This window comes from Anthonomus grandis, chromosome 18 (assembly GCF_022605725.1).
Source record: "Anthonomus grandis grandis chromosome 18, icAntGran1.3, whole genome shotgun sequence".
NCBI classification, from domain to species: Eukaryota; Metazoa; Arthropoda; class Insecta; order Coleoptera; family Curculionidae; genus Anthonomus; species Anthonomus grandis.
In genome coordinates, this window is record NC_065563.1 from 12,126,535 (window position 1) to 12,154,352 (window position 27,818).

The 27,818-nt window shown below is 34.8% G+C and overlaps 1 protein-coding gene across 1 annotated transcript; it reads left to right on the plus strand.

Moving 5' to 3' along the window:
- Positions 1 to 72: 72 nt before the first annotated feature.
- LOC126746683 (uncharacterized) lies at positions 73 to 26,569 on the plus strand. Its single transcript, XM_050455006.1, has 12 exons — positions 73 to 221; positions 422 to 728; positions 2,163 to 2,547; positions 2,613 to 2,827; positions 3,365 to 3,580; positions 7,515 to 7,742; positions 7,809 to 8,126; positions 15,124 to 15,389; positions 18,897 to 19,222; positions 23,355 to 23,543; positions 23,604 to 23,769; positions 26,424 to 26,569. The coding sequence occupies exons 2-12, from the start codon at positions 584 to 586 to the stop codon at positions 26,517 to 26,519; spliced, it is 2,550 nt and encodes an 849-aa protein (XP_050310963.1). The 5' UTR covers positions 73 to 221; positions 422 to 583; the 3' UTR covers positions 26,520 to 26,569.
- The last annotated feature ends 1,249 nt before the right edge of the window (positions 26,570 to 27,818 follow it).

Below are 27,818 nucleotides of genomic sequence, written 5' to 3' on the forward strand. Positions count from 1 at the left end.
TCGTTTAAAATCCGCCCCCACCTTAATCCGGCCGTTAATTAGCGCGTAGTAGAAGTGCGCTTAAACCGAGCTCCGCTAATCCGCCCCTCGTTCGCTTCGTCGTGTCACGGGCGCCACTCCGCTTGCATAAGTTTTTCCTTCGCTGCTTTTCTCGGACGCGAATTCGCACGTCCCCCCCTTGCGGCGGGTTTATTTTCGTTGGTGTGTTTTCTGGCGATTTGGTAAGTAAGACGTTAAAAATAGACCGGGGGGGAGCCCAGTTTCCCAAATATCCCGCGGGGGTTTTCCACGGTTAATCGTCGATGCACACCCAGATACGCCCAGTGTTTTTATTGCCGATTAATAGAAAAAAAAATAGCCGTCACCTTAAATAATTTAATTGAGGCGAATTCCAATTAAAAAGGTATTGCATCATTTTCAGTAAGCACCACCACCATGCACTCATACCCTCATCACTGTGGTGGCAACTGACACATTGCCGGTCACAGGTGGGACAGGTAAAGGGGGACTTCTGTTTTTATGTCAACTGTCACAATAATAAAGCTACTACTGGAAATTTGAACCTGATACTCCAGGGGCCACAATGTCTGACGATGGGTATTCGGACAGTTTGGAGGAGCCCTCCATGGAGGTCCACGTCAAGACTCTGCTGGGCACTGTCTTTGATATTAAGGTCTTCCCTAGCGATACCGTTGTGGATATCAAAAAGGCCATTTGCAGGGTCGAAGGTAAGAAACTTGAGTGTCTTTTTTTATAAAAATATGCTAATTGAAGTCTCGCTTTTTGAATTTTTTTTCAATGTGGAAATTTATCTTTAATAATGTTTAGATGTGTATATTACAATTAGAACTCCCTAATTGATGCACGCAAGTATTGGTCACAAGAGTAACTATTTTACTTCTATACAGTAAGCCTATGCCTAGAAAAAAAGTATCAAATATAATATCAAATTATTATATTTTCCGGCAATTCATTAAACACCTTAAAAGCTTTTGCAATAGGATTTCCTAATCCTATGTTAGTTCTTGTATAGTTCTGATAATAATAGTATAGTTATGTATCATATTTGTAAAAGTAATGTTTATATTAGACTTTTTGTGGATAATTTTATATACTAGCTTACATTGTTGTATTTGAAGTAATAAATTAGTTTAAATTTAACTGCACAATTAACTTTATACCTGTGAGATATAAAATGCATCATAAAGTTATTCAGGAAATCATTAATTATTCATATTGCTTGTTGATAAGCTTGTTGGTATAACATTTCAAGGGCATACCACTGTTTTATTATTATAACCAAGATAGGCACATGCCCGGTCTGCTCTATTCATTTATGAACTTTTTATTACACATTTATTTAAAATTATGTAACAACATGAGTTATATGGGATGAGGCTTTTAAAAAAGTCCAATTTTAAATTGTTATTTGTTTAAATTGCTGTGGGAATATGTTTTTTTTTTTTGGCAGCCTCTCACTTCGGAACTCTTGGTCTGACTGAGAAAGAAATATCTATTTTTGGTTTTTTTTTGCCGCAATTGGTCCAAACTGGACCATAAAAAGGAGGAGAATTTCTCAGCACTTATTCGCCCATGCATGATTATATGCAGAAAAGATTTCCAGGTTTCTTCATTGAGTTTTAATGTATTTCCAAATATAACCATTTGTGTATTCAGTGGGAATTTGAAATTTGTATTGCTTATTCGAGGAACTTGAAGTTGTTTTTGCATCTATCACTCTTCAATTGCCAATGCTGATATATTTCTTTGAAAACTTGAGAATATACTAACAAATATTCCTCCTAAAGCTTCTATTACTTTGGCGGGGGATTTTTTTAATATTGATTTTGGTGATATAGGTTTAATTAAGTCCTTAAAATCCCTGGCTCACTAATAGTATCCTCAATTCTGGTGTATTGTACCCTATTTGATACAGGTAGTTCTTTAAGAGTAATACTTCCAATAAGATTGAATGGCAGACTGTATCAAATGCCTTTGATAAGTCCAGGAATGCCACAAGGCGCTTACTATTTTTGTCTAGATGTTTAGTTATAGTACCCACAAGTTCATACATCGCATCCACTATGTTGTTTTTTTTCAGGTGGTATGGAAGAACACAATATGTGAATGTCACCTTTGGCTATACTCATTCTCTCTTCCAGGCATCCCAATATACCAACAAAACCTAATCTACCGATCGCAAGAACTAAAAGACACTACTAGACTGTGCGACTTGGGTGTAACGGCAGGCTCCACATTCACCCTGGTGTCCTCGATGCGAGGCGGCCCCATTTCCACTCGAAGATTCTCCCTGATGTCTTGCGAGCATTATTTCCTCAAGGAGCTGAAGGACCTGTTGGAGCACACCAGGGAGGGCATGCTGCCGGGCTCCAAGGTCTCGGTATTGGTGTTCAAAGAGGGCGACATCATCAACCTGTTGAGGGTGATCGAGAACGAGGACGGGTCGTATTCGCCTTATAGCGACGGCCCCGTCGTTTCGCCGCCCGCGAAACCCTCGAGGAAGGAAACTGTTGAGGTGTTTCAACGGTAATAAGTCGGTCGTGTGAGGGATTGATTCCCCCCCTGTTGCTAAAGTGGTTTTTTTTTGTCAGGTTGGCGGAGGATACTGAAATGTGCACGAAAATCGCGGCCCTACGTAAGAAAATGGAGGAGTTGAACGTTAAGAAGCAAACGAGGAACGTGGGCGAGAAGGAGCCCAGCGGGGCTACGAAAAAAAAGAGTAATTTCTCGTATCGTTTGTTGGAGGAGTGCAGCGCCGAGGGGCTGCTGTGCACCCCCGATTTGACTGTGTTTGAAAAGAATTTAGGTAAGAGAATTCCTTATTTCCAAGGAAATAATCAAACCAGATAATATATTCGAAGTAAATTGTTTATTATTAGCTTAACGGAGCAAAAAAAAAATGAGACAGCAAATTTCGAAACAATGCAAGTTTCTCATTTAAGTTGGCAGCTGGGAGTGAAATTTTAACGATTATAAATGACCTTAAATCAAATGCTGGAATGATTCAATATTGTCCAAATCTGACTGTAACTCAAAAAGTTCTTGAGCTACAGGAATCCTTAATATATAAAAATGTTCTGTAGGAATTGCTTAAGCTTTGAGTGAAAACCTCATTGGGAGGCCTCAAATAGTTTTTGAGTTATTTGAGGGAGAAGTCAATTTTTTAGGCAAAAATTGTTTCAGGCATGACTTAATTAATGTGGCGATGGCTTGTCGAGTTTTTCACCTAAAGAGATGTTTTATACATGGAATTAATCCTCCTCTGCACTCTCTTGACAAAAAGCCTCTTATTTGCCATAAATTCATTAAAAATTTCAATTTTTTTTTTTGGGGGTGGGTTTAGATGAAGGCAACCAGTCAGAAAGTGAGGAGATCGCCCTGAAGGACAAGCACCGGACCAAACCGAAGGGGTTGCAAAGCGTCCCGGTGCCCAAAAGTAACCCCAAGTCCCTTTACAACTCCCGGAAGGGCACGTACTCTTGCACGAGACAGAATTACGCGAAAATCGCCAAGAGGAGGGAGCCGCGGCTTTTTGAGAAGGCCGAGAAGAATCCTGAAGGTAAAATTCCCCAGTGTAGTCTAGCATAGATGAATCTGATTGTAACTCGAAAAGTTGTTGAGCTAGAGGAATCCTTAATATATGAAAATGTTGTGTAAGAATCGCTTAAGCTTTGAGTGAAAACCTTATTGGAAGGCCTCAAATAGTTTTTGAGTTATTTGAGGTTGAAGTCGAGCTTAAAAAATGGTTTTGGCAATAGCTTAATAATTCTGGCAGTAGCTTTTTCAAATTTTCATTGAAACAGCTGTTTTATGCATGAAATTGATCTTTAAGAGTCGTTTTTATATTCCGTAAAAAAGTGATAAATATTTTGGAAATATACTCAAAATGTGTTTACATAAAAATAATTTAGCTCGTTTTAAGCCCATGGGGGGTAAATCTGGCTGTAACTCCAGAAAGTTCTTGAGATACAGGAAACCTTAATATATGAAAATGTTCTGTAAGGATCGCTTAAGCTTTGAGTGAAAACCTCATTAAAAGACCTCAAATAGTTTTTGAGTTATTTGAGGGAGAAGTCGAGTTTTTTTGGAAAAAAATGGTTTTGGACATAGCTTAATAAATCTGGCAGTAGCTTTTTCAAGTTTTCATTAAAACAGCTGTTTTATGCATGAAATTGATTTTTAAGAGTCGTTTTTATATTCCGTAAAAAAATTATAAAAATTTCGGAATAATACTCAAAAGTGTCTTTACATGAAAATAATTTAGCTCGTTTTAAGCCCATGCGGGGTAAATCTGGCTATAACTCAGAAAGTTCTTGAGATACAGGAATCCTTAATATATGAAAATGTTTTGTAAGAATCGCTTAAGCTTTGTGTGAAAACCTCATTAAAAGACCTCAAATAGTTTTTGAGGTATTTGAGGTTGAAGTCGAGCTTTTTTGGAAAAAGTTGTTTTGGACATGTGGCATGGTATGCAGGGTAAATCTGACTGTAACTCGGAAAGTTCTTGAGATACAGGAATCCTTTAATATATGAAAATGTTCTGTAAGAATCGCTTAAGCTTTGAGTGAAAACCTCATTAAAAGACCTCAAACAGTTTTTGAGTTATTTGAGGGAGAAGTTGAGCTTTTTTGGAAGAACATGGTTTTGGACATAGTAGCTTAATAAATCTGGCAGTAGCTTTTTCAAATTGTCATTGAAAAAGCTGTTTTATGCATGAAATTGATCTTTAAGAGTCGTTTTTATATTCCCATAAAAAAATTATAAAAATTTTGGAATTATACTCAAAAGTGTGTTTACATGAAAGTAATTTAGCTCATTTTAAGCCCATGCGGGGTAAATCTGACTGTAACTCGGAAAGTTCTTGAGCTACAGGAGTCCTTAATATATGAAAATGTTCTGTAAGAATCGCTTAAGCTTTGAGTGAAAACCTCATTAAAAAGCCTCAAATAGTTTTTGAGTTATTTGAGGGAGAAGTCGAGCTTTTTTGGAAAAAAATGGTTTTGGACATAGCTTAATAAATCTGGCAGTAGCTTTTTCAAGTTTTCATTGAAACAGCTGTTTTATGCATGAAATTTATCTTTAAGAGTCCTTCTACAATCCCGTAAAAAAAATATAAAAATTTTGGAATTATACTCAAAAGTGTATTTACATGAAAGTAATTTAGCTCATTTTAAGCCCATGCGGGGTAAATCTGGCTGTAACTCAGAAAGTTCTTGAGCTACAAGGATCCTTAATATATGAAAATGTTCTGTAAGAATCGCTTAAACTTTGAGTGAAAACTCCATTGGGAGGCCTCAAATAGTTTTTGAGTTATTTGAGAGAGAAGTGATTTTTTTTTTGAAAAAATGTTTTTTGACAATGGCTTAACCAACAAGGCCGGGGCCTGTTGAGTTTTTCATTAAAAAAAAACAGTTTTATACGTGAAATTAATCCTCAAGAGCCCTCCTACAGTGCCTTGAAAAAATTATAAAAATCCTTTAAAAAATGTTTGAGTTATGCTTGTTTAAAGGTAGTAATTTAGCCCTAGGGGTCTATCCTGTGTAAAACTGACTGTAAGTCAGAAAGTTCTTAAACTATAAAAATTCCTTATATACGAAAATGTTCAGTAAGAATTACTTAAACTTTGAGTGAAAACCCCTCAAAATTCCTCGAATAGTTTTTGAGATATTTGAGGGACAAGTCAAATGTTCTTGGGAAAAAATGGTTTTAGGCATGCCCTTACAAATGTGGCAGTAGCTTTTCAAATTTTTTATTAAAAAAGATGTTTTATATATGGAATTAATCCTCAAGAGTTCCCTACACTCGCTTGAAAAAACTCTAGAAATCGTTCCAAAATTTTTTGAGTTATACTCAAAAGTGTGTAATTTATGTCGTTTTTACCGTATGCGGGGTAAATCTGACTGTAACTAAGAAAGTTCTTCAGCTACAGGAATTCTTAATATATGAAATTTCTCCCTAAGATTTGCTTAAACTTTGAGTGAAAACCCTATAGGGAGGCCTCAAATACTTTTTGAGTTAATTCAAGTTTTTTTGGGAATTTTTTTTTTCCAGACATAGCCTAACCAATGTGGCTTTCGTTTGTTGAGTTTTTTATTTAAAAAGATGTTTTATACGTGGAATTAATCCTCAAGAGGCACTTTACAGTGCGTTGAAAAAATTATAAAAACCCCTCCATAAGTTTTTGAGTTACATTCAAAAATGTGTTTACCTGCAGTAATTTAGCTCCGTTTAAGTCTATGCGCGGTAAATATATCTATAACTGAGAAAGTTCTTGAGCTACAGGAATTCTTAATATATGAAAATGTTCTGTAAGAATCGCTTAAGCTTTGAGTGAAAACCCCATTGGGAGGCCTCAAATCGTTTTTGAGTTATTTGAGGTTGAAGTCGAGCTTAAAAAATGGTTTTGGACATAGTTTAATAAATCTGACAGTAGCTTTTTTCAAATTGTTATTGAAAGAGCTGTTTTATGCATGAAATTGATCTTTAAGAGTCCTTTTAATAATCCCGTAAAAAAATTATAAAAATTTTGGAATTATACTTAAAAGTGTGTTTACATGAAAGTAATTTAGCTCGTTTTAAGCCCATGCGGGGTAAATCTGGCTGTAACTCAGAAAGTTCTTGAGATACAGGAATCCTTAATATATGAAAATGTTCTGTAAGGATCGCTTAAACTTTGAGTGAAAACCCCATTGGGAGGCCTCAAATAGTTTTTGAGTTATTTGAGGCAGAAATCGAGCTTTTTTGAAAAAAAATGTTTTTGGACATAGCTTAATAAATCTGGCGGTAGCGTATTTAAATTTTCATTGAAAAATCTGTTTTATGCATGAAATTGATCTTTAAGAGTCCTTCTACAATCCCGTAAAAAAATTATAAAAATTTCGGAATTATACTCAAAAATGTGTTTACATGAAAATAATTTAGCTCATTTTAAGCCCATGCGGGGTAAATCTGACTGTAACTCGGAAAGTTCTTGAGCTACAGGAATCCTTAATATATGAAAATATTCTGTAAGGATCGCTTAAACTTTGAGTGAAAACCCCATTGGGAGGCCTCAAATAGTTTTTGAGTTATTTGAGGGAGAAGTCAAATTTTTGGCAAAAATTGTTTCAGGCAAGGCTTAATTAATATGGCGATGGTTTGTTCAGTTTTTTCACTTAAAAAGATGTTTTATAATCATCCAGAGTCTCTCTGCACTCCCTCGAAAGTGCGTTTAAAGGAAGTTAGTCCTAGTTAGGTCCATCCTGCGTAAAACTGACTGTAACTTAAAAAGTTCTTGAGCTCCAAGAATTCTTAATATATGAATTTGCTCAGCAAGAATCGCTTAAACTTTGAGTGAAAACCCCATTGGGAGGCCTCGAATAGTTTTTGAGTTATTTTAGGGAGAAAGCAATTTTTTTGGATCAGGCATGGGTTTAACCGAAACAACCGTAGATATTCACATTTTTCCCCTACAAGGGTGCTTTATACATGAAAATAACCTTCAAAATTTGTAGGTTATACGTCATACTCGAGAGACAGGACCCTGGACGCCCCGTTTGACTTGAAAAACCCCTTCGAAAGCGCGTTGCCGAGCCTAAACGGGGGACCTCAGCCCCCGAAAGAGTCCCTCGACAGCAGACTGTCGTCGGAACCTTTAGATTCGGACCGCGGCAGTACCAACCCCTATTTGCTAGGCGGCTTAAGCTCGAATAACTTGTCCGATTTAAGGATATTAGATACAGGTGGCGCCCGCAATTAATTCACTAAATAACAACCCGGATTAATTAACGGCAACAACCTTTTTGCAGATGATTTTTTAACGGAGGACCCGGAATCGATCCTGGGGCCCCAAATAGGCGACCGCCCCTCCACGTTTCTCCCGTTACACCGAGACGGGGGCGGCGCGAATTCCCGATTGCTCCCGGTCGACTTGACCAGTCGATTGAGCCAGAGCGGCACCTTTGGGCCCTTGATGCCGCCCCCGAACAAGGGCGGCGGCTATTCTTTGCCTACGTTAGGTGGCGAGCAGGGCGCGGTCTTCTCCAATTTGGAATATTCGCTGTCCGGGGGGGCCAAGGAGGCGGCTCTTAGGGGGCCCGGGAGCCGGGGCGAGAGCCCCGTTTTGGGTGAGTCTTTTTTTTTTTTATAGAACTTAGTTAATAATAACTAAGTTATAGTCTATAATAGTTAACTAATAAAATTATCAGTTATATAATTGAGGCTATGAGTGCAAAAACGGACTAACCCCAATATTATTAAGTGCTAAAAAATAGGTTTAAAAAAAATACGAAAATGTAAGTGCGCAAAACCCTTTTAAAATGATATTTCTGTAGTTCGAATTAATTGAATGTTCTTGAGTGTTACTTAAATTTGCGCAACTTGTTTTAAATTTTTGGATATGGCTATAATATTCGATTTTTCTATGTGGGTTAGTGCATTTAAAATAGATTGGGTTTTTAATGGGTTACCATAACTTAAGCTATTATAAGTATTACGTCAAAAACTGTATTACTCGTATTGTCACGAGAATAAATAAAAAAATATAGAAACTTTATTTTTTTATTAAGTAGGTAGTTATTAAATACGTAAAGTTTCTTTTTCCTCAATTGGGCCAACTACTTCGCCTCCAGTTGCTTGAGCAAATGACTTCAGATTTTTATGAAAATCTTGGTATATAGCAGAGTTGAAACAAGTCAAATTTAAATAGACTTAAGTCTTAAGTTTTAAGTCACATCCAAAATCAAAATGATTTAAGTTTTAAGTCAAATCGAGTTCAACATTCAAATGATTTAAATCTTAAGTCTTGACTTAAATCTTTTTCTTTTAAGTCAAGTCATTTTACTAAAGACCTAAGTCAAAATAGCATGATTTAAGTCAAATTTATGACTTAAGTCTTAAATTTTGATTTAAATCATTATGCGGTACGAGTTAAGTCATTGATATATAATGTCAAAAAAAGTACGATCTAAATCAAAATTCTCAAGCGAATATAACAAAAATTACATTCAAGAATTTATATTTCGTACATTTTAATATTATTTTATTACTGGTACACTGGTACTTACTATTACTGGATAATATGTGGCAGAAATGCAACTAGAAGATCACCTTTATCTAATTTTATAAGTTATCACAATGGGTGATCACAATTAAATTGTTCAACGTTATAGGATAGGTAGGGGCTGCACTGGTGAGTACTGTAGGCAAGTAACATTACTTTTTTTGACAAGTAACATATAAGTAAAATACACTTTTCAAGCTGGCTGAACCTAAAAGCAAGCTTTTTGTTTTAATGTTTTGTTTTAATGTACAATATTATTAAGTTATATTATAGATACCACCCGGCACCCTGAGGAAATAAAACCACTATATTAGAACTTTGAAAATATTTATATTAAAGTTAAACACAGCTGAACCTAAGGAACATACATTCAAGTAAGAAAATAAAACAAGTACCTAAATTTACAGGGAACATTAAACCAACTTAAACAACTTTTTTTAAATATATACATAATACATACATTTGTCACTTGTCAGAAAGTATTTTTTTAAATTTGGACACTAAGCAATGTTTTTAATTAAGCTATCAAATGGACCATTCATGTCTAGTAAAAAGTGGCCCGTGCGTCTTCTTGACTTGGGAGCAGGGACCCTCCTGGGAAGAGAACCTAATCAGGGAAGAGAACCTACCCAAACCCAGAAGAACGAACCTCTCTCAAAAAGCCTGTCTTTAGTGTCAAAAGGGACAGTTCTCCTGAACTATTAGCCCTTTCGACCAATAGGATGTATTTATCTCTCCCGGGGACGCTCTCTGGTCCCAAATCAAAAATCGACCCCTTATATGTCATGCGCGTATAATGTAGTAGAAAGTATTATTGGCTTTCAATAATACTAGGTTTTTAAAATTTAAATCAGAGAGTGCATGCCGCCTAGGAGAATTGATGAATGTTGCAAACGAAAACAATCTTTCGACGGGTGCCGAAGATGGCAAAACAGCGTTGAATTTAATAAAAGCCCGCTTAATGCATGGATATTTATTTAACATTTCAATATTATTTTCAGAATCTTGCAAGTATTGCAAATACTGCAATTCAAATTCATTTAAAGAATTGACTGTGGCTAGATTTAAGGAATCACTTGTGTCGCTAAACTCAAAAAAAAATCAGTTTCGAACGTATTTTCGGAACATTTCACCGCATTTAGTTCTGATTTTTTCTCAATAGAATTAAGTTCAGAATCAGATACTGCCTGAATGACTATATTTTTCAACTCAGTTATACTTAGGGCCAACCCAGTATCTTTAAAAGCATTCCATTAACCAACGCAACTTAAATTTCGGATGAGTAATAGTGGCAACTAAAGCAAACCGTGACAATTTTGTTAAAGAAAAATAGCTTGCAAATCGGACTGTTAAAGAGTTTAAACAGCTCTCTACTACTAAATTTAAGTATCTAAAACTTTGAGTCTTTATTCTATGAAATTTAACATACAAGCTTCCGATTGTTGGGAAAACGCTACCAAAGTAGGTATTTTGATCGCCTTGCAATATGTCGATAGCATATGCTAAAGGCTGAAGAATTTTAATGTACATACTCTTCAATATTTTCCAGATCAGATTCTTTAAGAACCTGTGATTTTAAATTTAATTTTTCAAACAAAACATTAAGTTTATCTTTTTCCTTTAAAATTTGGGCTAATGCATCATAATAGGAATTCCATCTAGTGACCCCTAGATAGCTAAGGTAATGACCCAATGTTAACATTAACTTATTATGTTAATATTAACAATCTCTGCAGACTTTGAGCGGCCACACTTATTCCATAATAAGGAACACTTATTCATTATGGTCGTGTGCTTACTACGTAGAGAATGACTTTTGTTTATTGTTTTAATTATATCTGCTGTAGCTATTAAATTTATCGTATGGGTCACACAACGGAAATGATTGGGTAAAATGAAATGGCTGTTACTTTGAGCAACATATTCAGAGGTAATTGATGTTGGCAATATCAATTCGTCTTCATTTTCATCGTTTAACTCTGAAGCCTGTGATATCGTTTCTTCGTCATCGTCACACTCTTGCTCTTCGTTTTGGACTGTTTGCAAGATAATATCCCCGTGAAGATTTATTCCGAATTCCTTGAAAGCTTTAATGAAGTTGAAACCATTATCAGTTACCGTTCCTATAATTTTTGTTTCAGACAAGCCAAAAAAATTGTTAATATCATCTAACATCTCTGCAATTTTGTCAAATGAGTGTGTTCCACTAAAACGTCTGCATGCTAATGCGATTGATTTTCGTTGAAGTGTTTGGTTATCGATCCAATAACATGTCACTCCCAAAAAGCTTCTTTTCTTGGATGACCAGATATCAGCTGTGGTACAACAAATGGCACATCTTGTAGCAAAGATTTAACGTTACTAAAAAAGTTAGTTCTTAGCGACGTTATTTTTTTTACAGCTGTTGTTCTGGACATAACTTTCAATTTAAATCCATCAAATATCTGAATAAAATTGGGATTGCTAAGGACTGTAACGGAGCTCATGGTATTAATAACAAATTTAAGAAGCCGCTGGTCGAATTGATCTTGCGTAATAGCACTTGCCTGAGCTATACTATATCTAATATCTAGCTGCTTGTTGCTCCTAAATGGCTTCTGAACCTGCTCAGACTCTGAGAGTTTATCATCCTTTTTATATTTTGATTTTAGACTTTATTTTTTAACTCTTTTGTATTTAGTATAGTCATTAAACGCTGTGGCGTGCTTAACCTTTAAATGCTTTATAAAATTTGCTGTTACTGTTGTTTTTTCTTTAATGGATTTCGTGCCTTTACAAATTTGACATATTGCAGCAATATTAAAATTATTACTTCAGCTAACAATTTTAAAAAATTTGCCATCAAATAATGCTGATTCATTTTATGTTTCTTCATTATCTTCATCTTCTTGGGGACAGCATGAACCAGAAGTTGATACGAAAGCTTCATCAATTTCCATTACAGATCTTGGGTCACTTGGTTTGATATAGTTTTTTATTTTATTTTGTGGCTTTACCAATGACTTTACGTTAAAATAATCCTCTATTTTGGTTCTAAAATTGTTCCTGGCCTCAGTAGCTGGGTCGTAGTTAGGATCTCTCTTATCAGTCTCATCTTCGCTTGGAGCGAAAGGATCTTCTAGAGTTTCTAGATCGTCACTCTCAGTGTCTTAAGAGCATTTCGTTATCCAACTCTAAGTCTTCCTTGGACATTCTGTAAATAAACACGAATTTCAGTATAACCTATTCTATAGTGACAGTGACCCTTCTATGCTATTTTTATTGAATCAATTTTATTATAACGTATTTACTTGATAAGTTTTTTCTTCTTATGGGCTTATTTATCAACCGATTAAAAAATTTATTGTATCAAATTATTGGAAGTAGAAAGTGCATTTAAAATGTATTTGTTCCCGATACCGTTCTATTTAATAAAATTAAGTTATTTTTAAACTTAAAAATACAGATTTCGAAATTTTAAACAGGCGTGTGCCGCGTAAAACATTTAAGAAATTAAATACGATTAAAACTATTTTTCGGTGATTACTTGATTTACCCATGTCATGTGTTCATGTGTTCATTCACCCCCAACCCAACCAAAGTGTATTGCTATTGTTAGTTATAAATCGTAAATTTGCCACTTTTTATATTAGGCATTGCGCTTCCAAGTTCTAGTTCAGTCAGTGTCAGTGATATCTATTGTCGGGTCTGGTAAGGATTATGAACCCACAAATTTCGGGATTTTTCAAATTTTAATCGATAGTCTGCGCTTTATAGAATACACTAAAAGTGACATTTCAGTGCGGTTCCCGGCATTTAAAACTGTTGTTTACATGTTTTTGGGGAGTTTTTTTGCAGAAAAACGTATTTTTTTGTTTTAGTTCAATTTCAAAGTGTTCAGTTATCAATATCCACCCAAGAAATATTAAAAAAACGTAAGTTTTCTGATAATATCTACCTTCATAGTAATGGAATTTATAGGTGTTTTTAACCAAGTTTTTACTTCATTATTATAAAATAAAACTACCCTTTCATAGTTAAATAAGTTTAGAACCATCTAATCTTTAATAATTATGCCAAATAATACGAAAATACTGTAAATTGTGTGGGTTCATAATACTTACCTTAACCCTATTGTCTATTGAGTATCCCTCCCTCAAATAAAATTGATTATAAAAAACAAACGGAAACATTATAATTATATTATTCCTTACCTGTTTGGATTAATAAACAAACACAATCCAAAAACTTCACTTCACAAATCACAAAAAGTGTTTTTTTGCCCAGGGGCACGTCTAATATATTACTAATCTGGCAGAAAACAATAGCACAACACAACAATGTCTGTCTGTCACGATACAATACGAGGTCTGTGATTCCCCCAACAAAAATGCCCAGTAGTAGGCACACGCAAGATTATACGATTGTTTGCAAACAAAATTTGAGTCGACTAGTCGGAAGTCGATTTTCGATTTCAGTTGACGGGCATGAGAGCGTCGGTCGTCGGCACACTCGGCACTAAAGTATGATTGATCTTCCGCTACGCGATGAATACTACTACTGACTTAAATCTTTTCTTTAAAAACTTAAATATTTTCCAAATAAATTAAATGGTTTACCTTGTTAAATCTTTTATAAAAACTTAAATCATTTTTATATGACTTAAATCCTTTTTTGATGACTTAAATCGTTTCTCGGTGACTTAAATCATAACTTCTGATTTAAGTCTTTTATTACTGACTTAAGTTTTTTCTATTTTAGACAAAAGTATTTAAGTCACAAATAATTTAAAAAATGACTTAAATTTTAAGTCTTAAGTCAGCATTTTTGAAATGAATTAAAATAAAATGACTTAAGTCATTAAAATGATTTAAATCAAAAAAACGATTTAAGTTTTCTAGACCCTTGCAACTCTGGTATATAGGAAATATGGATTCCATGAACTCAAGGAGATCTTTATTTTAGCTTCATTAATGGCATTACCATTTGGGTATAAAAGGGGAAGATTTTAATCTCCTTGGAAACAGATTTCCTTTTACTAAGATCTACTGTGTTAAAATAAACCTATTCATTATTCGAGTAATTATACTAAATAGTATTGGGAAAAACTAAAATAGTATTGGGATAATCTTTTCTAAACCTTAACCATTGGATTTTGAGCCTCTCCACCATTGTTTTTGTTTCAGATACTTTTGTGTTTATTATGTTATTTTCAAGTTCCTTTGTGGAAAAAAATCTTGACTTATCCATTTCTATTATGGTAAAGGGATGTCTTATGACTGTATACCAGTCTTGAGGTATAAAAATATGTGGATGGAATTTCTCTTCTTTTTCCATGATTTCGAAATCTTTGTTGCATGTTAAATAGTAAATAATGGAGATGCAGTAATATAGTTACATATCAATGACATTTTTATATTACGATTCTGACCACACACATAAGTCTTTTCGATGTAACAAAGTTTTTTATGTAATATAAAATACAAGATCCCACCTCTTGCGGCCCCTTGGAAGCAATACTTTCATCCCATACAAACATGAACGAATTATTGGTTCCCATTTCATGTATATTAAAGCAGTAAGTCCATAACTGCCTTTTATAGTAACAAATGCCTGTGGTAAGTACAGGTGTAGGAAGCATCTTCATTAGATCAAAACAGATGACCGTTGCGTTTCCACTTTTTGCCAGTTTAGTGACTTTTTTTTAGGGTGTCTCTAGCATATAAACTTCTTACTTTTAGTAGCTCAGTGAACTAACTGAGGATAGTCCACTTTGCTTCTTTAATCTTTCATCAATAATTAAGTTCAATAACTAGTTTAGTGCTGCCATCTCGTAACGAAAAGGAATTGGTTGTTTGATCTACTGTGCAATAAATAGATTTAAACTTGACGGATAATATTCTACAATAAAGCCGATTTTGAATTTTTGTGGGTTAGTCCGATATTGCACTTATAGCCTCAATTGACAAATTCATGGAATCCAGTATTAAGAGACCGATAGTGGTTTATTTATTGTAAATTGATAATTATTATTAATAAATAAATTTATTTTGACTTTGAAATAACTGAGTTAAATTATGCAGGGGCCACGGGAGCCGCCCCCGCGTTAGAAGAGATCGGTGCCGCCTCGAAACTGGCCGAGCTCCAGCTGCTGGACAACGAGCCGGACTTGTACCGCACCAGGAGCCAGCGGCTGCACCTCACCCGTTTGGTTTTGTCCAGCGAGGGAGCGGAGCGGCCCAAGAGCTCCCCGGACGGCATCGAGCTGGAGGAGCACCACCGCCGGGACCTCTGGGAGATCCACGAACCCGCCGCCGAAAGACTGAAACATAGCGCCGCCACCTGCAAGGTAAAACTGTCAATTATTGTTTGTTTCTTTTTCCGCAAGTTATACAGGCTTATTCCCGACATACGATACGGATTTTAATAATATCGCGTCTGATTGGGCTTGGTTTACGAAGTTTCCAAGCATATTGCTTTGGACGAGCTTCATCTTTTACTTGATTCATGTGATTTTCCTGATATTGTATTACTAACTGAGCACTGGTTAAAGCCTAACGAATGTTTCTTAATATCTGATTATATTCCTATATCAATTTTTTGTCGGCAACACTCCATACATGGAGGAACAGCTATTTTAGTTAAACAAAGAATTTAAGCTTTTTTCTGTAAAATTAATAAGTATGATGGCTTTTTGAATTCTCCCTTTGTTTTTGTAAGCGATTTAATTTATATGTTCTGTGTGTTTATAGACCACCCACAGGAGATATTGGTATATTCCTGGACAAATTTGATTCTCTATTATCCCAATTGTCTCTACACTCCATAGTTATATTGGCTGGTGACTTTAATATTAACTTCACTGATGTAAGCTTGCCATCATATCATATTGGAATCTTATGACTTGAAGATGCATGTTCTTTCACCCACACGTATAACATCCTCATCTGCAACTACTATTGATTATTTGTGTACAAATTTAAATGATGTGTCATGTAGAGTACCTACTCTCATCTGGTATTTCTGACCATGAAGCCATTCTCGCTAGGATTCCATGCAACACTGTATTTCCTTCATCTCATTATATAGGAAGAATTTTCAGCAGAGCAAGTTTTAATGGTTTTTCTTCTACTGCAGCTTTGGTTAATTGGAATGCAGTTGAAATGGCTCCTGACCCGTTTACTTTGTTATTTCATGTGCTGTGGGGAGGTTTTTTACTGCCCCAATCACTTGTAGCGCTCTCCTATGTAAGGAGAGACTTTACTTACAAATTTAAGGATTTAAGAAGAACTGCTCCACCATGGGGGCCGATTACTGCTTCACTCAACCGCCTTCAATTTCTACAGCGGTTTTTTGTTGTAAAGGTTATTTAATTCAAGAGAAAACAACAAAGTTCAATTTTGATTTGCTGCGAGCGTGTCTTCCATCTTACAACTGAAACGGAGACGATACCGCGAGACGGTTCAAATGCGACTCGCTGCGAGGTGACGAGCGACTGACACAAAGACGCCGCTGGTCGCGGTTATTTATGGAACATCAAAAGGCTGGTAGCGGCATGGTAGAAAAGCGACGTTGCCGCGGATTAACTTATTTTAAATTGTGTTCAATTTTAGATTTTACAGTTTTTATCCGTTGTAGAATTACAACAATGTGCTATGTGACAAGATCAATCGGTGTTTTCCTAAAAAGAGGCTTAAAATGAAAAATAGAAAACCATGGGTCACAGCAGGCCTCAGAACTTCAGCTAAAAACCTCCGTTTTTTGGCTAAGCTGTGCAAGTTTACAACTAATGCAAACATTATTCTTTATCATTAGAAATATCGTAGTCTATATAGAAAGACGATAAAAGCAGCTAAGGTTAAATATTATAGTGACCGCTTGAATATGTCCTCAAATAGGCAGAGAGAATGTTGGTCAATTATAAATGACTTCAGGCATTCTCACAAGAAAGTTTCAGAACCAGAAGTAAGACCAAATAGTTTAAATGATTATTACTGTAATATTCCTCATTTATTGCTCAAGGATGTGAATACTAATATTGATCCTTTGCATTATATAGAATCCAGGATAGGCCATATACACCATGGATTACGAATAACATTAAGTTGCTAATGAAATTAAGAGATAAGGCCCACAAGAAATATCTACAGCATGGAACCGACGCCAAACTGCAATACTATAGGGAACTTCGAAATACGACTAAACATGCCATAGCCCGTGAGAAAATAGCTTACTTTCAATCTCTTTCTACAAAGTCTGGAAGGGATTTTTGGAAATCTGCTGAAAAGTTAAATCTGACCAAAACTAAAAATACCAATGACATTTTTCAGCTATTTCCAGATCCATCTGCAATAAATAATTATTTTGTAAATTCTAATTCAAGTACATATACTACCTCAGATGAAAAGGTTAATTTTTATAAACAAAATAGGCATCAATCATTTACCGAGGAGTTAAGGTTTGGTCTGATAGACGAAGAAGCATTAATCCAAATTTTAAATTCTATTAGCACTAATGCCACAGGCGAAGACGAGATATCAATAAGAGATATTAAATTATGCTTTCCTTATTGTAAATATGCTTTAATAAATATTGTTAATACTTGTATTCTAGAAAATAGTTATCCGGACTTATGGAAAAAGTCTATTATTTTACCATTACCAAAAGTTTCAAATCCAGCAGACTTTAAAGATCTTCGACCCCTAAGTATTTTGCCGGCTATATCAAAAATTTTGGAGAAGCACATTTATCAACAGATTGTTTCATTTGTCGAATCTAAAAAAATAATTCCGCCTAGCCAATCTGGATTTAGAAAAAATTTTAGCACTAGTACCTGCCTAATTAACTTGGTGAATGATGTAAGGCTTGATCAGGATCGGAAAGAAATCACGTGCCTCTGCCTATTAGACTTCAGTAAGGCCTTTGACACACTGTGTCACCGGATGTTGTTGGCTAAGCTTCACCATTTTGGTTTTTCTCAGGAAGCTGTAAAATTCTTTGAATCTTATCTAGTCGGGCGTGTTCAGAGTACACTTCTTTATAATGGGCCCAACAAAATTAAATCTGATTACATACCGGTGACAACGGGCGTCCCACAGGGGTCGATATTAGGGCCATTATTGTTTTCATTATACGTTGCAGATATGAACAAAGAGGTTATAAAATCCAAAATGCAACAGTTTGCTGATGATTCCCAACTGTACATTTCATTTAATCAAAACCCTTACAGACAGAAACAGCTACTCTTATTCATAAATGTCCTAAACCTCCCTCTAACAGTGGTCATATGACTCGCCAGGTTAACGATTTTCCCTTACCAATCCCTACATCCTCCCTCACGAAGAACTCACTTATATACCTCAGCAAAAAAATTTACAACCATGTTCCTCTATGTATCAGACAAATTTTAGAAGTTAAGAGATTCAAAAAGGAATTAAAATCACTTTTATTATCCAGGACATATTATAGCCTTGACGATTTTTTTAATGATACCTTTTAACCTGTGCTCTGACATCATTTTAGTGTTTTAGTTTTGTTTCCTGTTAAATAATTTAATTTACTTCCTCTAAATTCTGTTTTATTGACAGCTTTACTTATTTTTTAATGAAATTTATCAAAAAGATGCTTTTTTTTTCTCAATCTGTTTTGTTATGATTAATTTTGGTAATGTGTGTAAATTTTATGGTAAAGTGTTTTAGAAGTTATGTTTGTTTGAAATTTAAAGTGAATTTGGAATTTTTTAGTTTTTAGGATGCTTGTACACAAGATTTTGTTGTCTTACGTAATATAGCACATTTTCTTTCTATCATTTTGATCTGTCGTGAATAACCAAGTGAATAATGATTTAATTTTGCAGGTGGGTCTGTTAAAGCGGCGTCAGAACGTCGAGTACACGTCGAACTACGAGGAGGGCCCCGGGGGCGGCGACCTGAAACCGGAACTGCGCGGCAATTTGGGCGGGGGCGGCGGCGATTTCGCCTCGAACGCCTCCGGTGAGATCGGCGGCGGGGGCGTGTGCTCGGGCAGCACCAACTACTTTGTGCCGCACGCGCAGTACTTGTCCGCCCCCAGTGCCATTCCGCCCCAATACGCGCCGAAGCACCACTCGAAGTACTGCGATTTGTTTTTTAGTAGGAGTAACGCGGAACCGCCCCGGTCGCCCTTGTACAGTAGGAGGAATAGGTGAGGCAAGGTTTATCCATTGTGAATTTCACATTGACGGGTATTTTTAACGTTGTAACTTTGAAACCACTCGAGATACTCTCATGATTCTTTTACGTTCGTATAAGGGTATTTCGGAGGATCGATTTGGGGGTAAAAACGTCATTCTGAGCCAAGGATTTCAGTAGCTAGAAGGGTTTTGGTTGGGACATGTTTCGAATAATTGAAATATTCTTTAAAGGGGTTTAGTGCAAGAAAGTGCGTTTATTTCCCAATATTTCAATATATGAACGATTCCCGTACCTTAGAAACTTTTTGCGTCAGAAGTAATTTTATCCAGCAAGTTCCAATGCAAATTTGAAGATTTAAGACCCACATGGTAATTTCACGATTTTTATTCATTACCCGACATTTTTGGTCATAACTTACGAACCCCTTAACATATTTTCATAATTTTATTAAATCCGAACAAAGGGATTCCTGAAGATCAATTTGAGGGCAAAAACGTCGTTCTGAGTCAAGGATTTTGGTAGCTAGAAGATTTTTGGTTTGGACATGTTTTTTTACGAGTTTTTTCACTATTCTTGGCATATTTTCTCAAATAATTGACATATTCTTAAAAGGGGTTTAGTGCAAGAAAGTGCCTTTATTTTTCAATATTTTGACATACGAACGATTTCTGTACCTCTAGAACTCTCTGAGTTAGAGGCAAATTTATCCATGGGGGTCCAAGACCCATCAAATTTCATGTTTTTAGAACCACATTGTAATTGCAAGATATTTATTTATTAAGGGACATTTTTGCTCGTATCTTGGAAACTGCCTAAGATATTTTCATAATTCGTTCAGATCGAAATAAAGAGATTCCTGAGGATGGATTTGAGGGTAAAAACATCGTTCTGTGTCAGGAATTTGGGTAGTTAGAGCAGTTTTGGTTGGGGCATGTTTTTTGCTCATTGTCTTAACAAAATCTCACTTTTCTTGATTATATTTTCGCTGATAATTGAAAAATTTTCATCAGAAATTTAGTGCAAAAAAGGACATTAATTTTTCATATTTTAATACATGAACAATTCCTGTAACTCAAAAACTCTTTGAGTTAAAGGCAAGTTTGTCCACAAGTCTGAAATTGTAATTACAAGATTTTTATTCCTCAACGGACATTTTTGGTCATAACTTGGGAACCCTTTAACATATTATCATGCTTCTTTTTCACTTATATAAAGGGATTCCTGAGGCTCGATTTGAGGGTAAAAACATCATTCTGAGTCAAGAATTTGGGTAGTTAGAGCACTTTTGGTTCGGGCATGTTTTTTTGCTAAAAATTTTAATAAATTTCCACTATTCTTAGGAATATTATCCCAGGTGATTGGAATATTCTTAAAAAGGTTTTAGTCTAAGAAAGGACATTTATTTTCCAATATTTTAATATATGAACGATTCCCGTACCTCAGAAGTAATTTTGTCCAGCAAGTTCCAATGCAAATTTGAAGATTTAAGACCCACATGGTAATTTCACGATTTTTATTTATTACCCGACATTTTTGGTCATAACTTACGAACCCCTTAACATATTTTCATAATTTTATTAAATCCGAATAAAGGGATTCCTGAAGATCGATTTGAGGGCAAAAACGTCGTTCTGAGTCAAGGATTTTGGTAGCTAGAAGATTTTTGGTTTGGACATGTTTTTTTACGAGTTTTTTCACTATTCTTGGCATATTTTCTCAAATAATTGACATATTCTTAAAAGGGGTTTAGTGCAAGAAAGTGCGTTTATTTCTCAATATTTTGACATACGAACGATTTCTGTACCTCTAGAACTCTCTGAGTTATAGGCAAATTTATCCATGGGGGTCCAAGACCCATCAAATTTAATGTTTTTAGAACCACATTGTAATTGCAAGATATTTATTTATTAGGGAACATTTTGGCTCATATCTTGGGAACTAGCTAAGATATTTTCATATTTCGTTCTGATCGAAATAAAGAGATTCCTGAGGATGGATTTGAGGGTAAAAACATCATTCTGTGTCGGGAATTTGGGTAGTTAGAGCAGTTTTGGTTGAAGCATGTTTTTTGCTTATTATCTTAACAAAATCTCACTATTCTTGATTATATTTTCGCTGATAATTGAAATATTTTTATCAGGAATTTAGTGCAAAGAAGGGCATTAATTTCTCATATTTTAATATATAAACCATTCCTGTACCTCAAAAACTCTTTGAGTTAAAGGCAAGTTTGTCCACCAAGTCTGAAATTGTAATTACAAGATTTTTATTCCTCAGCGGACATTTTTGGTCATAACTCGAGAACCCTTTAACATATTATCATACTTCTTTTTCGCTTATATGAAGGGATTCCTGAGGATCGATTTGAGGTTAAAAACAACATTCTGAGTCAAGAATTCGGCTAGTTAGAGGATTTTTGGTTCGGGCATGTTTTTTTGCTAAAATTTTCAGTAAATTTCCACTATTCTTAGGAATATTATCCCAAAAATTGAAATATTCTTAAAAGGGGTTTAGTGCAAGAAAGTGCGTTTATTTCACAATATTTTGACATACGAACGATTTCTGTACCTCTAGAACTTTTTGAGTTAGAGGGAATTTTATCCAACAAGGTCCAAGAGCCATTAAATTTGAAGTCTTTAAAATTACAAGGTTTTCATTAATAAACGGACATTTTTGATGATAACTTGGGAACCCTTTAACATATTTTCATAATTTTTATACATCCGTATAAAGGGATTCCTGAGGATGGATTTGAGGGTAAAAAATATCATTCTGAGTCAAGAATTTGGGTAGTTAGAGCAGTTTTGGTTGGGGCATGTTTTTTTGTCCAATCTCTTAGCAAAATCTCATTGTTCTTGGGTATATTTTCAGGAATAATTGAAATATTCTTAAAAGAGTTTCAGTCCAAGAAAGGACATTTATTTTCCAATATTTTAATATATGAACGATTCCTGTACCTCAACAACTATCTGAAATAGAGGCAATTTTGCCCAGGAAGGTCCAATAGCCAACCAATTTGAGGTTTTTAGAACCGGAATTTTTGAACTTGGAAATATATTTTCATAATTCGTTCATATCTACATAAAAGGATTCCTGGGCACGGTAAAACCATCATTCTGGATTAAGAATTTCGGTAGTTAGAGCAGTTTTGGTTGGGGCATGTTTTTTGCTTATTATCTTAACAAAATCTCGCTATTATTGAGTATATTTTCGCTGATAATTGAAATATTTTTATCAGGAATTTAGTGCAAAAAAGGGCATTAATTTCTCATATTTTAATATATAAACCATTCCTGTACCTCAAAAACTCTTTGAGTTAAAGGCAAGTTTGTCCACCCAGTCTGAAATTTTAAGAGGATTTTTATTCCTCAACGGACATTTTTGGTCATAACTTGGGAACCCTTTAACATATTATCATACTTCTTTTTCACTTATATAAAGGGATTCCTGAGGATCGAATTGAGGGTAAAAACATCATTCTGAGTCAAGAATTCGGGTAGTTAGAGGATTTTTGGTTCGGGCATGTTTTTTTTTGGTAAAATTTTCAGTAAATTTCCACTATTCTTAGGAATATTATCCCAAGTGATTGGAATATTCTTAAAAGGGTTTTAGTCCAAGAAAGGGAATTTATTTCCCAATATTTTCATATATGAACGATTCCTGTACCTCAAAAACTTTTCGAGTTACAGGCAATTATGTCCAAGAAGGTCCAACACCCACCAAATTTGAAGTTTTTAAAACCATATTGTAATTACAAGATTTGCATTCCTTATCGAACATTTTTGGTCATATCTTGGAAACCCCTTAACATACTTTCATAATTCTTTTAGATCTATATAAAGGGATTCCTAAGGATGGATCTGAGTTTAAAAACAACGTTCTGGGTCAAGACTTTCGGTACTTAAAGCAGTTTTGGCTGGGGCAAGTTTTTTTGCTCAGTGTTTTAGCAAGAAAAAGCATTTATTGCTCAATAATTACCTATAAGAGCGATTCCTAAACCTCCAAAACTCTTTGAGTTAAAGACAGTTTTTGTGACCAAGTCCTAAACGTGTTTTAAATCTTGCCACAGAAGGTCTAAGACGTGAACATTCTGTGGATGTTCCCGGAATATATCATGCTAATATAAGAATAAATTGTTTTAGGAAAGAAAATTTAGAAATTAGTGAAGAAACGAGTACGAAATGCCCCAAAACTGGCGTAAACTTGGAAGCGGACTGTTCTAGCATACAGAGATTAACGAACGACGACATACTCGGATTGAGGGACGAATTTAGCGCCGAGGATCTGTTCGGTTATTATAATTTAGGCTGTGCGGCTGACTTGTTGGAAAAGTACGTTTTTTTTTAGCGTTAAAAGCGAAAAACGAAAATCCTCGCTTTTTTTTCTTGTAGGGTAGAAGAAAACAATAATAGTACGAAAAGTAAGGAATCGATAAAGCTACCGCCTGTGATAAAGAAAAAGTCGCGCTGTAACGAGTGCAACAAACGTCTGAACATTACGAACATTTATAATTGCCGGTGCGGCAGGATATTTTGTTCGCAACACAGATATTCGGAGGTAAGACTAAGGTGGAACAAACTGTCGGTATAAATTGGGGACATTTTTGTTCATAATTTGACAACCATTTAATATGTTTATATGATTTTCTTACATGAATAAAAAGGGATTTATGAGGATGGATTTTAGAGTAGAAACGTTATTTTGGGTTAAAAATTTGGTTATTTAGGGCAATTTCGGTTGGGGCATGTTTTTTTAACAAATTTTTATTTTTTCTTGGGAATATTCTCTCAAGTAGTGGAAATATTCTTTAAAGGGTTTTCAGTCTAAGAAAGTGCACTTCTTTCCCAATAATTTCATATACGAACGATTTCTTTACCTCCAAAACTTGCTAAGTTAGAGGAATTTTTGTCCAGCAAGGTCCACGATTCACCAAATCCTTGTAATTTGAAGATTTAAATTTTTTAGCGGACATTATGGGTCATAACTCGGGAACAACTTAAGATATTTTCATAATTCTTTCATACTAATGTAAGAGGTTTCCTGAGGATGCATTTGAGGGTAGAAACGTTATTCAGTATTAAAATTTTGGGTTGTCAGAGCAATTTTGGTTCGGGCCTGTTTTTTTTTTTGTTTGAAATTTGTGAGTACATTTCCATTATTCGTAGGAATATTATCTCAAGTAATTGGAATATTCTGAAAAGGATTCTAGTCCAAGAGAGGGCATTTCTTTTCCAATAATTTGATATACGTACGCTTTCTGTACCTCAAAAACTCACCAATTTTATCCTCCAAGGTCCAAGATTCACCAAATTTGAGGTTTCTAGGCACATTTTTGGTCATAACTTAGGAACCATTTAAGTAATTTTCGTAATTCTTTCGCATATAAGTAAATGGATTCCTGAGGATGGCTGTAAGGGTACAAATGTTATTCTAGGTTAAACATTTGGTTAGTTAGAGCAATTTCGATTGGAGCATGTTTTTTTTTTTTTTTGAACAAATTCTTATTATTCTTGGGAATAATATCTCAAATATTCGGAATATTCTTTAAAAGATTTTATCCCAAAAAGGGCACTTTCTTTCCTAATAATTTCATATACGAATGATTTCTGTACCTCAAAAACTCACCAGGTTAGAGGCAATTTTGTCCAGCAAGGTCCAGACCCACCAAATTTGAGGTTTTTAGAACCACATTGCACTTACACTATTTTAATACTTTAGCCGATATTTTAGGTCATAACTCAGGAACCACTGAAGGTATTTTCACGATTTTTTCATATTAATATAAAGGGATTCCTGAGGAAGGATTTGACGAGAGAAACTTCCTTCTGGGTTAAAAATTTGAGTAGTTAGAGCAATTTTGGTTCGGGCATTTTTATTTGCTAAATTTCTAGGTAAATTTCCACTGTTTTCAGGATTATTATTTTAAAGAATTCAAATATTCTTAAAAGGGGTTTAGTCCGTGAAAGGACATTTTTTTTCTAATAATTTGATATACGAACCATTTCTTTATCTCAAAAACTCACCAAGTTAGAGGAGATTTTGACCACCAAAGTCCAAGACCCACCAAATTTGAGGTTTTTAGAACCACATTGCATTTACACTATTTTAATTCTTTAGTTGATAATTTAGGTCATAACTCAGGAACCACTAAAGATATTTTCATGATTCTTTCACATTAATATAAAGGCTTTTCTGAGGATGGATTTGACGGTAGAAACTTACTTTTAGGTTAAAATTTTGAGTAATTAGAACAATTTTGGTTCGGGTATGTCACTATTCTTAGAAATATTATCCCAAGTAATTGAAACATTGTTAAAATAGTATTAGTCCAAAAAAATACATTTCTTTCCCAATAATTTTATATACGAACGATTCTTGTACCTCAAAAACTCCTCGAGTTAAAGGCAATTTTGTCCGGCAAGGTCCAAGACCCACCAAAATTGAAGTTTTTAGAATCATATTGCAATTACGAGGCTTTTATTTATTAGCGGACATTTTTGGCCATAACCCAGGAACCACTCAAGATATTTCCGTGATTCTTTCACATTAATATAAAGGGATTCGCTATTCAAGTTCCTGGAATAAGTGATATTAATTTATTTTAAATTTTAGACTTAATGCGTGCCGTATTATAGAGACAGGGCGATTTAAAGTTAAATTTGGCAACGTCGTCTGTAGGTCTAAAGATATATGATGATGATGATGATGACACAAATAGTCTTACTTATAGTCGACGATATCAAACTTCCCTATATATGGTCCCAAAATTACACATAGACACACTAAATAGAATATAATTTTTACGTAAATTTTATTGAGGTTATGGGACGTTACGTTACAAGTTCGCCAATTTTCAATGCTGTAAGGATTGTTTAGGTTTTTTCCTGTCACTTGTCAAACATCACCTGTCATAAAAAATATGGGTTTTTTGGGTAAAAAATAAGAGTATTTGACATCCACTAATTATAACCTCAAAATATATGGACGTCAGTTGTGGGCTGCTATACTAATAATCAGGGGTCCTAGAGTGAATTATTTTAAGAGTATATTAATATATTATATGTATAATATAATTTCTATATGTAAGTCACTGTTAATTTAATTAATATCACTTATAGGGTGTCCCAAGCAGTTATAAGATACATGGTGACTTTAAGTATCTTATAACCTCAAATCTGGGTTTATATATAGTGGAAGTGTCTTTGTTCCAGGTTCACAGATGCACCTACGACTACAAGACGGAGGGCAGGAAGATCCTGGAGCGACAGAACCCGTTAGTTACCGCCGATAAGATTCAGCGGTTCTAAACCAGTAATACCACTTATTTACTAGTAAATAAAAACACATATGAAGAGTGCCTCATCTTATTGTTTAAAATAATAATTATAATAATAATAATAACACGTAATGCATACTATGTAAGTACTACTACTACTACTACTACTTTTGCAAAGTCATTCTTATTTACTTGAGCGGCACCGCATTGTACATATATTTTATATATTGTATATCTACGTGACACGTGTGTATATGCCAAGGTAATATTTACCCCCTTAAAAAAATTTAAAAAATAGGGACGAGCTTGATAGTCAATCCTCCCTTCCAGCCTCGAGAAGAATATATTTTTTTGAGAAGATTTCGGGGCGGGGCACGTTTGGGGATTTTAGGTTTTTCCCTGCCAAGAGGGTTTTTTTTTTTCATTTCTTTTTTTTTAATTTCCCGGTACAGGGTGGGGATAAAACAGTCTGGGTGAAATTACTGGCGTAATCTCTTTAACCCACTGTGGATGTCTTTGTTATCAGTTGAACCACCCTCTATAATTTTTTCTTTTAATATATAATGATCCCGACCTCTTACTGGAACACCTTGTATAACGCCCGAATTTCGAACTTGTAGAGTAAGTTTAAAAAAAAATCATTTACGCCTTCCGGTTATACCGGAAACAGTGATTCGGTTCCGGTATAGCTTACTAACTGTATACAGGGTGTACCGTTAATGATAATAATAAATTATCTTGTTTTTATCAGGGACTTTTTTGTGTTTGTGTGTGTGTCTGTAAGTACAGGGTGAGCGAATAAAACTCACCCAAGGGTCGTCCTATAATGGCAAATTTTGTTTTTTTTCTTCTTCTTTGCGGGCATGTGTCTCTTTTGTTTTAAACTAAATGCGCACTGGATTTGTTGATTTTTTTTTGTTTAAAAAGAGATTTAAAAAATGAGTTCGAATGTTCCCGTATACACGTAATGTTTGAACCGTCCTATAAAAAATAATATAATAAATTTTGAAAAATCCTAAAAAAAAAAATCACCGCGTAATATTTTTTTTTTTGTGATTAAACCATTATACTATTTATAGTTATCCTTGTAAATATTATACAAAAAAAAACAATATATAACCCCTCAACCCCAATAATGTGTTTTAATTATGAAAAAAAATTGCGTGGAAAATGCCCTTTATTTCCTCCCTCAATTTTTTTTAGTTGTATCGTTCTAAAGGTCTGTAGAAATGAGAAATTTACATTCAGTCAGTGTTCACGCTCAAGACACAAGGTGTTTCAAATTCGATCCTCAACATGGTGATCTTGGAATCTATAAGAGATAAAAAGT

Excerpts from the sequence above, each read along its gene's own strand:
- LOC126746683 (XM_050455006.1), top strand. The coding sequence starts at position 584 with ATGTCTGACGATGGGTATTCGGACAGTTTGGAGGAGCCCTCCATGGAG. Across the intron at positions 729-2,162 it reads GGCCATTTGCAGGGTCGAAG|GCATCCCAATATACCAACAA; the intron begins GTAAGAAACTTG and ends TCTCTCTTCCAG. Across the intron at positions 15,390-18,896 it reads ATAGCGCCGCCACCTGCAAG|GTGGGTCTGTTAAAGCGGCG; the intron begins GTAAAACTGTCA and ends TTAATTTTGCAG.